The sequence below is a fragment of the Gadus morhua genome, chromosome 15, assembly GCF_902167405.1.
Source record: "Gadus morhua chromosome 15, gadMor3.0, whole genome shotgun sequence".
Lineage (NCBI taxonomy): Eukaryota > Metazoa > Chordata > Actinopteri > Gadiformes > Gadidae > Gadus > Gadus morhua.
The window spans coordinates 19,516,152-19,529,093 of NC_044062.1; the positions used below are offsets into that span (position 1 = coordinate 19,516,152).

The window sequence follows — 12,942 nt, forward strand, 5'->3', positions numbered from 1 at the left end:
GTTGATTGGTTTGATAAGATGGTGGTGGAACTTTGTATTGGGAGGAATACTTTTTTTATTAGGATGAAGACAATCTTTTCAATCAGACTTTTCTTGGATTAACTTTCTTGGTCAGATTTTTTTTTAATGTTGGGATCTATTTAACGCGATCACACAATCATGTGGTCATCATTGTCACAAAGGGTAGCCTACCTTCTTCTCCATATGTTTTATTTACATGAGAGTTTACCCTTGCCGGGAGAGACCTGTTTCAGGGAGGAAAGAGGCAAAGCTGTCAAAAACAAACAAGCAAGCAGTACACAACAAAACAGGCCGAGAACCAAGTAACACGGCCCCTTAAAGGTGGAGTGTTTAGGACTGAGCGGCGTTTAGCAGTGATGCTAGGAGAAGTGGTGGGTGATTCAAAAATGTAACCGACTACTACCTCATCGAGTAGTTAATTGTCAAGGAAAAGGGTCCTTGATAGATTTCTTAATTGTATTTATGGTTTTAGTCCGTAAAACTTAAAGGTCATCGATTTGTTGTACGATTACACTCAGGGCTTTTATCCAAAGCTACTTACATTAAGTGCATTTGTCAGAAGAAAGAGAAACAATCTATCGCTTTTGGTACAGTAAGGATGGTCATAGAAACCAAGTGCCAAGTACTAACAATTGTTAGGCTAACCCCTTCCCCATCTACAACAAAGATAGCTAGGATAAGATTCTACACAATGCATACAAAAAGTACTATTTTTAAGTGCAAAGGCGTATAACATACAATAAGTGTGTACATTAATTGCCAGGATGTACAACATACCATAGGTGCGTAAGAGGGATGTGTGTTGGGGGGGCTATGCAGAGTCTAGGGAAACTATTCTAGATAAACATACAGCGATAGATGTACATTCTGGGCTACTGCAGAAACATGGCGGGCTCCGAGAGAGAGGACCCGCTCCCTGTGTAGATATTTAGGACTCCTTCTTATGTCCCCAAAACACATAAATTCTCACTTTCATGGGATTATCCACTGATTGAACACCTTGAATATTTAATAGTTTTACGTATAAGTGCATCTGGCGTACAGTGTATAGCAGAATATACTACAATTTGAAGGGAACTCATTGTAGGGCATTGCAGTCTGAATCCACACCAGACCGACCTTAAGTATATAAGCATTGCCACTTTAATGTATGCATATCGGTTATGTACGTCTGCCCTATGTTACATTAAGAGTGTATATGCTAAACATCCAAGAGCATATAGGCAGTATCCTCAGCGGTCATGTACTAAAGAGTAGATACAACAGCTAGTGCTGCTTGTTGGTGGACAGCCAATAGAGAATGGTATGTTGGCTCATGTCCATTCAGTGTGTAAGGCTTTGGTATTCGGCATTTGCTGCCGCATTCAAATGTGAGGGGTATGCCGTTAGCAGCTCAAGCAGCGAGTTGGTGTCAAATTGGCATATCCGTTGTAATTTGATTACATTCAATTTTCCACCATTTATATGACACAGTCAATGTTTATTGGTCTTCATGTATTTTATACTGTTAAGAAAGCCATACACAGCTGCACATAAGACACAGAATTGTATGTCCAATTATACCTTGATGTATAGTATCACAGCTCATGACCATATTTATGTTAATAGTTTGAATACATACAACATTGAATAGTGATACATATTGTATCATTAGATATTTTCAGACTAGAAATTTTAGGATTCCAGGGATACGATTTTCGGAAAAAGTCTATAAATGGGTAAATGCATTATTGTCAGTACTATGGACGTTACCCATATGTTTCTTTGTGTGGGAGTGTACGTGTGTGCCTGTGTGTGCGTGTTAAGGGTTTGTCTGTTAGATGTATGTGTGTGTGTAGCTGTCTGTATTTCTGTTTTTCAGTGTGTGTATGTGTGTGTGTGTTTGTGTGTGTGTGTGTGTGTGTGTGTGTGTGTGTGTGTGTGTGTGTGTGTGTGTGTGTGTGTGTGTGTGTGTGTGTGTGTGTGTGTGTGTTTGTATGTGTATGTGAGGTGTGCAGGTTTGTGTGCGTTTTTATGTGTCTGTGTGTTTGTGAAGTGTGCAAGATAGTGTGTTTTTATCGGTGTGTGTGTGTGTGTGTGTGTGTGTGTGTGTGTGTGTGTGTGCGTGTTTGTGTGTGCGTGAGTTAATGGTTTGTCCAAAAGACTTGTGTGTGTATGTATGTGTGTGTGTGTGTTTGTGTATGTAAACTGTGCAGGTGTGTGGGCGTGTCAATGTCTGTGTGTGTGTGAGTCTGTGTGTGCATGTGTGGGCGTGTGTGTGTGTGCATGTGTGTGTGTTTGCGTCTTTAATGTTTGTGTGTGTGTGTGTGTGTGTGTGTGTGTGTGTGTGTGTGTGTGTGTGTTTTTGTGTTTATCTGTCTGTGTTTATGTATTTTTTAGAGCTGTCAGTTAAACGCGTTATTAACGTCGTTAACGCAAACCAAATTTAACGGCGTTAAAAAATTGATCGCGCGATTAACGCAATCATTTTATAAAAAAAAAAAAACTCAAAACAAAGAAGCAGTAGCCTGACTGCTCTGTTCAAATGACATTTGTTCAAAGCAGTCGTTTAATTGCACTATAGGCTCTTTTTTTGTATCGTCCTGTTTTGATCAGTATATGCCAATGTTGTTATCAATAAAAAATCATTTGCACAAGGCAAGCCGATGCAATTCACCATGTTGATAAGAGAATTAAAATGAGAAGAATTATGGGACAAAAAAATCAAGGGATATTTAGCATAGAAAAATAATTTGCGATTAATCACGAATAATCGTGAGTTAACTATGACATTAATGCGATTAATCACGATTAAATAAATGAATCGCTTGACAGCTTTTTTGTGTGTGTGTGCGTGTGTATGTGTGTGTGTGTGTGTGTGTGTGTGTGTGTGTGTGTGTGTGTGTGTGTGTGTGTGTGTGTGTGTGTGTGTGTGTGTGTGTGTTGAGTAATATGAGGATGTAAACATTTGCATGTGGTCTTTGTGTTCCAGGGCATCTGATGCCTTCAGAGTGGCTTATTATTTGTATTGTTATGACCCGTTCCTGAGGATGAACACACACACACACACACACACACACACACACACACACAATCACACACACACACACACACACACACACACACACACACACACACACACACACACACACACAATCACACACACACACACACACACACACACACACACACACACACACACACACACACACACACACACACACACACACACACTGTGGCAACCCGTCTCTGGCACAGCGCCCCTGGAGGCCAAGGGGGCAGGTTGTGGAGGCGGTGTACCACCCATTCTCCACAGATGGCGCCATTAAGAACATTGGGGCCAATTAATGAAATGCGGAGCACCTGAGGAGCAGGTGTGGAAGCATGCTTTAAAAAGCATGCTTCCACACTCATTCAGGGCTCTCCTGGTTCGCGTGTGCGGAGAGACCAGTCTCATGGGTGATGGGATTCCACCCGGAGGAAAAAGACTGTTGATTCCTCCAGAGCTGAGTTTTATGTTTGGTTTGATAGATTTATAATTTACTATTGAATAAAAGTGCCATTTTGGCTCTAAGTAATCTCCAGTTCGTGTGCTTATTGGAAGGAGGCGGCTAACTCACCAAGCCGGGTTGCCACAACACACACACACACACACACACACACACACACACACACACACACACACACACACACACACACACACACAGGTGGATAATGTATTGAGAAAATAGCTGGATGGAAATTGTAACCAATCCATCTTAAATGGCAATAACCACACTCTTTTGTAATTGATAGCCGCCAGAAGAACATCAAACCAGTAACAGCTCTAATAATTATATTATAATGTGAATATTATGCCAGTGTTGCAGAGGTCACATTGATTTCAGTCTGATAACTCATTTATGCTGGTATGAGATTCACTTCACAATATTAAAGTGGGGTGGAGATTGGCGACGCCTTATTTGTCGCCTCTTGTCCTTTGAGCCTCGACGGTTGTGTACATTGGTTTGCAGCAAAGTGTATGTGTCCGAGAAAGATGAGTGGTCCAAGATAATTGTCATCACCATTTTGAAAAGTGGTGCTGTTGGACATCTGTTCATTCTTACACCCAGAGCTCACATTGGACAGATGTACTGTTCAGAGCACCAGCTATAGAGCGCTCCTGGGCAAATAAAATCAAGGATTTCTGCCACAGGGACAAGTGGAACAAAGCAAAATCCTCTCATACATTGGCGCTGACATGAGCACAGGTATAAGAACATATATAATGTTAACTCCTTGATGGAGCCTCTTGTCGTGTCTTAATTCCTCTAGTGGTGTTATCATGTATTTAATCATCTAAAACTGTCTAAAATGCATGCAAACAATTTTTCATAATCATATTTTCATGTCTGTTTTATTTGGCTCTGTTTTCATTGTAATCCCTTGCTTCATTTCCTGTTTTATTGTTGTAAGGCAAATGAATGAAGTGAAAAGTTCCTCTTCCTTTTTTTGCTGTCTCTCCTGCTGGCAGGATGTCAAGTATTGATCTCCGCTGGCTACATTGTAGCTGTGATGGTCCATAATGGCATACCAAACAGCAGTCAACAAACAGCATATCAGATTTCAGCCTACCTACATGCAGATTATAAGGCTCTGTGAGGCAGCGAGCGTAGCACTGCAATGAATGACCATAGTCTCTCTTTTGTGAGTTAAATCCACATTTACAGGACTTTTGGATGAGTGGATGAGAATCTGTGTTAGGAAAGGGATTGATGAAGGAATAGACAGGGATGGAAACATTAATAGAGGCAATGATTGGATGAATGATCCTGGCCAACAGAGACACCCCATGGAAACATCACATTAAATATGTATTTATTATTTCATTGTTGAGGTTCAATCTAAGCACATACATACTGCTATGATGTAATATTGTAATTGCCAGCTTAGTTTGCCTTTGATGTCAAGAGAGGACAAAGCGTTGCTTCGGCTCATTGGTTCGGCTGTATGTCTCTCTGTATGGGGTGAGGTCAACATGCCAAATCTATCATTGAGGTTAGCCCGCACGTGACATCTACATTAAGAACTGTTTAAGTTCACATATCCAGACATTAACAAGTATTTAAACAAACCCCATATCAGACGCCCATCACAGATCTACCGCATCTGTGATGAGTGGAGACCGATGTTCCTCCTATGAGGAAGACAGTGATTTTAGGATGTTACAAAGCAGCACACTTCTCACGTCAAATCAAGGCAGCAGCAGTCTGCCCCACAGCTCCCTCTGTGTATGTTGTGTGTACTGCTGGTTCAACTGCACCGCTCCGCCACGCGGTCAGAAGATGAACGCTCGGCCAGCGGACCACAGCCCGTTGGGTCGGAGGTCAGTGTTCTGAGTTGGCTCTGAGGTTTACACTAGGAGACACTCTTCACTCCATAACAGATGCAGTGGTCACCCTGCAACCTTATGATTAAGAACCTGCATATCATCGTTCGATATGAGGAAATATCTATCACACAGTACTCATTTTTCATTCATTTAATTATCTTAAATTGAGAAATAATTTGAGGGAATGAAACAATGTGTTCAGTGTTTGATATTCTTTGTGGAATGTTACATCCACTGTGAGCATAGCTGCATCCAACCAGAGCAGCAGACATACCTCCCTTTACACTGTTCTGTATCTGGTGCACAGCAGATCTCAGGCCCAGGTGTTTATTATTAACAGAGACAGACATTATTTAAATTGCATGCATTTTCTATTCACCTATACTAACATTCATTTTTTTGATTAAACCTAGACATTTTGTCTTGCCTAAACTTCACCATATCTAACCTCATACCTAAATGGAAAGTCTTATATTTGTATACTTACATTAAATTATCTCTCACCAAGTAGGCCCATTGCAGACCACTATTGAAGGTGTCTGTTATGTATAAAAATAATAATAAGAAAAAAGATATCCTCCTAAAGTTTATACAGCTTATACAGACAATCTGTGATTACTTTTGATTGTATTTTTGCCCATCTCTTTATTCTAAATTCCCCCCTTTCTTCTATATTTTACCTCCTCCTCTTCCCACAAACTTTTTGGCATTACACCTATTATCTACAAAGTCCTATCGTATTCTAATAACCACACTGAATTTATAGTGTGAAAGCCACTGCATTTCCAACTCTGTTTGTGACTGAATCGCCAACAGAGTTGTAACAACTTGTTAGAAACACCATTGAAGTCTGCCTCATGCTTTTGCAGTTGTATGTGTTTTTTGTATAATAGCATCCGCTCATCCTTAAATGTAATGGCAGTTTATATTGTGAGTGATGGTTAAGAAGGGCCTGTCAGAGCTCTTCCTGGTCTGTTTGGAAAGGTGTGGCTGCAGACCAAACAAACATCTCAATCAAGAGCTCAATGTTGCCGAAACACATGCTATTCAATGGTTCCAAACTATGCACACATAAGCCATGTGTTAAATGGTTGGACAACTGATGTTTTAGAAAAAGAGGTTACTTCCACTTCTCAGCTGATAAAACTGAATAGGCTCTAAATTAACAACAGGAAATGATTTGAAAGGACCAATTCTCAACACAATCAGATAATCTCACACACACATGCATACACACACACACACACCCACGCTTGCGTGCACACACACACACACACACACACACACACACACACACACACACACACACACACACACACACACAGACAAACACACACACGCACACATGCGAATGCACACACAAACACACATCTCATGTATGCATTACTTCCACTCTGCAGGGTTGACGAAAATAATCCAGTATATTCTGGGTAATACCTCAAAAGTTTCTAAAGTTACATGAGGTTTTATTAACACAGATTTTTGCTTTTCTCACGCCTGACAGAGAACTTACCTTAACGAATCAATAAATGTATAGACGGAGGGAGGTAACGATGGGTGTGTATGTTGGGGGGAGGTCATTGTAAAGCAGCACTTAAACAACTATTAGCCCTTGTTTTGCTGAGGTGGTGTTAAATATTTGATGCGGCCTTCCTTCCCCCACCCATCAGCGGACCCTTCACATTCCACATCAGGTCCACACCAGACCAAAACAGACCTCACCAATTCAGGTGTCACACCAGACTACATTGGGGGCCTAATGGATTCGATCAACCTATCATCCTTAGACACTGAAAACAATTCGACCCCCCCCCCCCCTCCCCCCACTGCGTATGTTGCACACAGAATAATTTTGCTAAAGGGCATTGGGTTAACTGTGCACAGATGTAAAAGGTTGTGATTGATCCAAGATGAGGAAGCCAAGTTTATTATTGATCACTCAGCTGTATGAGAGACAGTTATACAGGAATCAATGCGGCCAGGGGATAATTCAGTATTCAGGATGGTGGTACCCTAATGGAGAGACAAAGGGCAGGCCATGGAGGGCAGCGCGGATGCTGCGCCTGTCCAACCGATGCCATCCCCCGATACTGCAGAGAACTACGACCACATGAGAGAAGTGCAGCACCGAGAGCTGTCGACTCACAACTAACCACTGTTACTTTAACTCAGTAGCCTTTATTATTTTAAGTTGATGAACTGAAGAGGCGTTTGAAACAGAAACAACTGTGGTTTACTGTGAGTGGTTTGAAGTGTGTTAGATACCAGGGCCCACGCCCAACAACCACTGAGTCAAGCCAGGCTGTAACTGTTAATAACACATTGTAGGTCAAAAGTCAAACGAGGATCATCTGAGATGAATAAATCTGTTGTTCATGTGTTCACAAGTCGGTCATTCCATCAGAATTGTTCTCTATCCAATTCTTGGTGACGTGCTGTGTGTGTGTGGGTGTGTGTGTGTGTGTCTGTTTGGGTCTGTGCGCTTCTGGGCATGCGCATGTGTGTACGTATAAGTGTGTGGTAAAATGCTCTCTGGTGTGATTAAAATAAAATATATTTCCTCCAGCTGTTTCTTTGCATATTCCGCAACCTTTGATCCAACATGAAAGAGGGTGAACAGATACCAAGAGACACGCATAGAGTATTCTGATTGGAATTCCAATTATATTCCTCCATATTCAGCAGGAGGAGGTGAACCTGGAGCATAGAGACACACAGAATTATCCCCCCCTGTTACTGTCAACACCGTCTCAACACCGACTACACCGTCCGCTGTCTTTAAGTACTCCTCTCCTGGAGCCTCTCCATGTCTGACCCCTTCATTCTCTCGCTACTCTTAACCGACTTCCTTCCTGTCTCAATTATCCACTTCCTCTTTGATCCCTAGCGACAGCCCCCCTGAGAACGTCATTCATGCAAGTCTCTGTCTGTGCGCGGGTGTCTCTCTCTCTCTCTCTCTCTCTCTAACACACACACACACACTTGCTTGCATGCACACACAGACACACTCACACACACACACACACACACACACACACACACACACAGGTTCTAGCGAGTGCACACACACACACACACACACACACACACACACACACACACACACACACACACACACACACACACACACACACACACACACACACACACACACACACACACACACACACCGACAGCAGCTAGGGCCATGTCGTGGTATGATAAAGCTGGGTAATCAGGTAAGCAGGTCACTGTTTGATGACAGGTGACGTGATCTGCACTTTATTAAAGATAAAGCCACGGATTAAATGGATTATTAATGGCATTCATCATTTATTGCAGTATTATTAGCAGTAGTAGTAGTATAAGTAGTTGCAGCAATAGTAGTAGTAATATTATTATTAGTAGTAATGGTATCGTAATAATCATCATAATTAAATATAATTATTAACAAATAGTGCCTTCTTATTCTGCGTGTTCAATTGTTATTGGTTAAATAATATACCTATCATGTTTAACTCTGCATGTTTTTTTATTCATTAATAAATGATCAGCCAATTGTTTTTAATCGATCTCGAATAAGCGCACCTTCATGCAGCAAATAGCAGTTGCAAACACTCCCATTAAGCTCCCGACCTTTTGATAATTGGAAAAAGTCGCAACGAAGAAACGCGGTGGTTGTAAAGTAACCTATCTGTGGTTGTGCTATAGCTATCAGTAGATAGGTGGCAGTCTTCTCCTTCTCCCTCCGTTGGCGTGTGTTTGTGTGAGTTTGCGCGTGCGCGTTAGCGTGTGCATGCATGTGCGTGTTTTCATGCGCGTGAGTGCGTTCGTGTTCGTTTGTGTATGCATGTGAGTGTGTGTGAGGCAGCCTGTTGCCAGTGACAGTGTGACAGAGGATCAAACACACACAGGAACTCACGCTATAGTTGACATTTAGATATATAGAGAACTATATTTTGTTAATAGAACTTGAGAATAGGTGACATCATGTTTGTATTTCCCAGCGGACATTCACTATGGAAGCCAAATACATCCGAGACATCACATAGTGTAAGATAGGCTGCATGTTAGAATAGAATACTGTTCAGACAGTAGTACATGTAGGCTATCTGACTTTAGTTATTTTCTTTTTTTACTTTTCAAAAACCGTAACATCTGTTGGTGACCTATTTCCTATAAATAATATTCAGAATGATTGCATGTGTTGATCATATTTGATAATGACCTGTGCTGATGTGTTAACGTCCCCATGATGGGCGTGTCTGCTTGTGGGTTTCCTTGGGAACTTCCTCCGCAGGTCGCGCCGCCTCGACTCCACCTTTCAGACGGGGCTCCCTCGGCATCGTCCAATCTGCTCAGTTGTTCACTCATAGAAAGGTGTTAGACCAGGCCACCTTTTGACCCCTCGCCGGGCCTCTAATCTGAACAGAGGAATTACAAGCATTCTCCGCTGGCCCACAAGATGAGACGTGGGGGGGCGGGAGGGAAGTGCTGTCGTAGTAGTCCTGTAGCAGCAGCATAGACCCAGTGATTCAAGTTTCCATCTCCTCAGCACGTCACGATCTGATCATTGGAAATGAACTTGAGGATACGCCGGTGTCAGGGATCCTCCGATCATACCCGGGCGTGATTGTGGGGACCCGTCACTCCGGAACATGGGTCAGACCGCTGTGTCCGCCTTCTCCACCCACCCGAGTGGTGAGTTAGTTTGTGTCTCTCCCCCGTCGCTCCCGTACATTCCGCTACTCTGTACAGGAAGTTTTTGTTATTGTTTTTTATTGTTGGCTACTAAGTTCGTGATCTAGATTTTCTTTAGAGGCTCTCAAACGCAGGTTGCTCTTTTAGGTAAACCGCGAAGTATTTCTAAAGTTATCGATTCAACGTCGCGTTAACTTCACAGACATTATGACGCGGGCCTTGAACGCATCTTGCGATAACGCCGCCAAATCTGCGACGTACTTCGAGCACAAATTCGTGCGTTGCGAAACGTAACGACGTCCGCGTTTTGCTGTCATCATGAATGGTGTAAACGCTAAACCTCAGGGATGGGTCTGGCACTCAAAGGTTTAATTTGACTTCGATCACCTTTTGCGTTTTAATTTCATGGTAGCTAAACGTAAAACTAAAGGAACAACTATTCTCTTGAGCGACACGCTGAATTCATTATGGGCAGAAAGTGATGAATTGTTATTTTTGAGTTGATGAGGTCTGCAATTCTGTTTATTAATGTATATTATGATTCGCATGAATGTTGGAAAACTACAACGGACTACAGTATACAGTAGCCTAATTGCAGGCAAAGAGTATCTCTCCCTGTCTGCATGTCTGTCTGTCTGTCTGTCTGTCTGTCTGTCTAAGACATTGTGAAGAAAAGGGACATCGTTTTCTCAGTGTAGCAATACATGTGTGTTTGACAGGTGGGTGATTACATTGGATTTGTGATGGGCTATCAACTTCTTCCTTCAGACCATGTGTTTGGAGTAGGTCATCAGTGAGCAAAGCAAAGTCATAGTAAAAATTAGTTATTTGCTTTGGTGTACAAAATCATCATGACAAAACCAACAGCAGGCCTACAATAAAAACACTTTTACACATTTTTCTACATTGAATGAGGTTTTATCTGCTTCAACTATTTATGCCAGCTTTTTATAGATCAAATAGGGGTTGTAGATCGTGACGTCACGTTGAAATGACTACTCTATTATGGAAGTAGAATAGGATGTAAATAATAACGGTATATTGTACCCTGGAAACGCTTCTATCTAAGGGCTCATGTTTTATTTACCCAGGCATGCGTCTCCCATTCTGACAGATCTCCAGGATTCCTGACCCGGATCACGCCCGCCTATTACATTTGTTTTTGTTTATCTATATGGCGAGTTTGATACCATGGCCGAGGAGCAATGTTTTGTTAAAAAGCAAGATGGCTGCCGCTGATGTCACATGTTCTGTTGGCAAATTGGTCTGCGCCTGTCGATAACGCCCCTTTGAAATCTAAAATGAACTGAGGTACCAGACTAATGAGCCTTTGCCAATTAGCATTGCCGTTGTTCAGCTAGGTATATTGGTCATTGTTGGTGTTTAAAACGGCCACAGCCCTTTTCCTGCGAGACATGGCAATACTATTTCATTAGCACAGGTTACGGGATTTTCTCTTAATATTGCTGAGTATTGCCAACAGAAAATCCCCCCCCCCCTTCAGTTATGGCATTGTGGATGACCTCCACAAAGTTTCCAATGGCAAGATGTTGAACAAACATATTTAAAAGTATGCATATGTGAATCTTACAGTAAGGTACACATGGACCCTCCCTCTGTGTTGGATACCACGGCTATTTACATTTATATTTAGGGCATTTAGCATACGCCTTACCCAAAATGACTTACAATGTATATCCAAACAAAGCTAATAAGTACATTTTCTTAAGAGAAACAATATATCACCATCGGTAAAGTAAGGATACTCATAGAACCAAGTGATAAGCACAAACAATTGTTAGGTTAACCTATTCCCCGTAGACAACAAAGATAGCTAGGGTAAGATTCTACACAATGCTAAGGACTATTTTTAACTGCAAGGACGTACAACATACAATGTGTATAAGAGGGGTGTGTGTGTGGGGTGGTAAGGGGGGAGGCTATGTAGACTATTTCTACATCAGACCCAGTCCGAGGCTCTATACGCTCAGTATGAAGGTCCAATGGGCACTTCCTGTGTTTCCCGTATTCTCATTCTATTTTGTGCCTGTCCACTCTCTATATACTCTATATCTACTACATCGACTTCATTTATCTCTTGTCGTTTTAGCTCATTCGCTCTCTTCCCTCCACTTCTCGTGGATGTCTGGTCTATTTGAATGTCATTTTATTTAACCCCCTTCCCTCCCCCTCCCCCCTGCTCCCTCTCTCCCGCTCTCTCCCAAACCCTGGGTGACTTCCAGGCAAGGGAAGGAAGCCTCTCCCTTTCCCCTGCTCCTCCTCCTCCTCTTCCTCCTCCTCTTCATGTTGTTTGGACGTTAGAGCTACAAGTGGGATCTCATCGTGTTTTTACTACAGCTCCACTCATATTTTTGAAGGAATAAAACTATAATAACCATCAGCCTCAGCGTTTCCAGCATGCGCTAGTTAGACAATTGACACAAACTAGCTCTATACTTCTAGATGTTCTACTGTTGATTAATGTTCAAGAATTAAGCTGACTTTCTTCTGTATGGCTTCTAAATTAGATATACTGTAGGTTGTAATTACGACACAATTTCCTATTTATTATTGCTTCTTAAATCGTTTTTAAGCATACAATATTAATACTTAAAGTTCTGGGATCATTTATAAAAAAATTGAGCGCACTGTTTGAAAATGTTGTCAATAATGTAAGTTTTAACGGTTACATTACTCTTTTTTTTGTGTAAAACACCAGCCATTTCCATGGTCCTTTTATTTCCAAATCCTGGCTAACACATTGAGAATGACTTCATCCACCAAGTGAGTCATGGGTTATAAAACGCTTAAACTGTATGCTCAAAGGCACAGAGTGAGCGGTCTTATTCTGGTAACCTCCCATAACACAGGTAACACTTCTTTCATTGAGG

General features: G+C 41.8%; 1 protein-coding gene across 6 annotated transcripts in view; it reads left to right on the plus strand.

The window, feature by feature from the left end:
* Positions 1-12,942, plus strand: part of phactr2 (phosphatase and actin regulator 2) — a 42,787-nt gene that overhangs the window by 9,377 nt on the left and 20,468 nt on the right. Inside the window, exon 1 of one of the 6 annotated variants that reach the window (XM_030378408.1) lies at positions 9,619-10,051. The exons of 4 other annotated variants lie outside the window; for them this stretch is intronic. In XM_030378408.1, coding sequence (XP_030234268.1) covers positions 10,009-10,051 — 43 coding nt within the window. In that variant the 5' untranslated portion in view covers positions 9,619-10,008. Of the gene's footprint in view, positions 1-9,618; positions 10,052-12,942 lie in introns of those variants that run through there. One more of the 6 variants, XM_030378410.1, reaches the window with a different exon arrangement.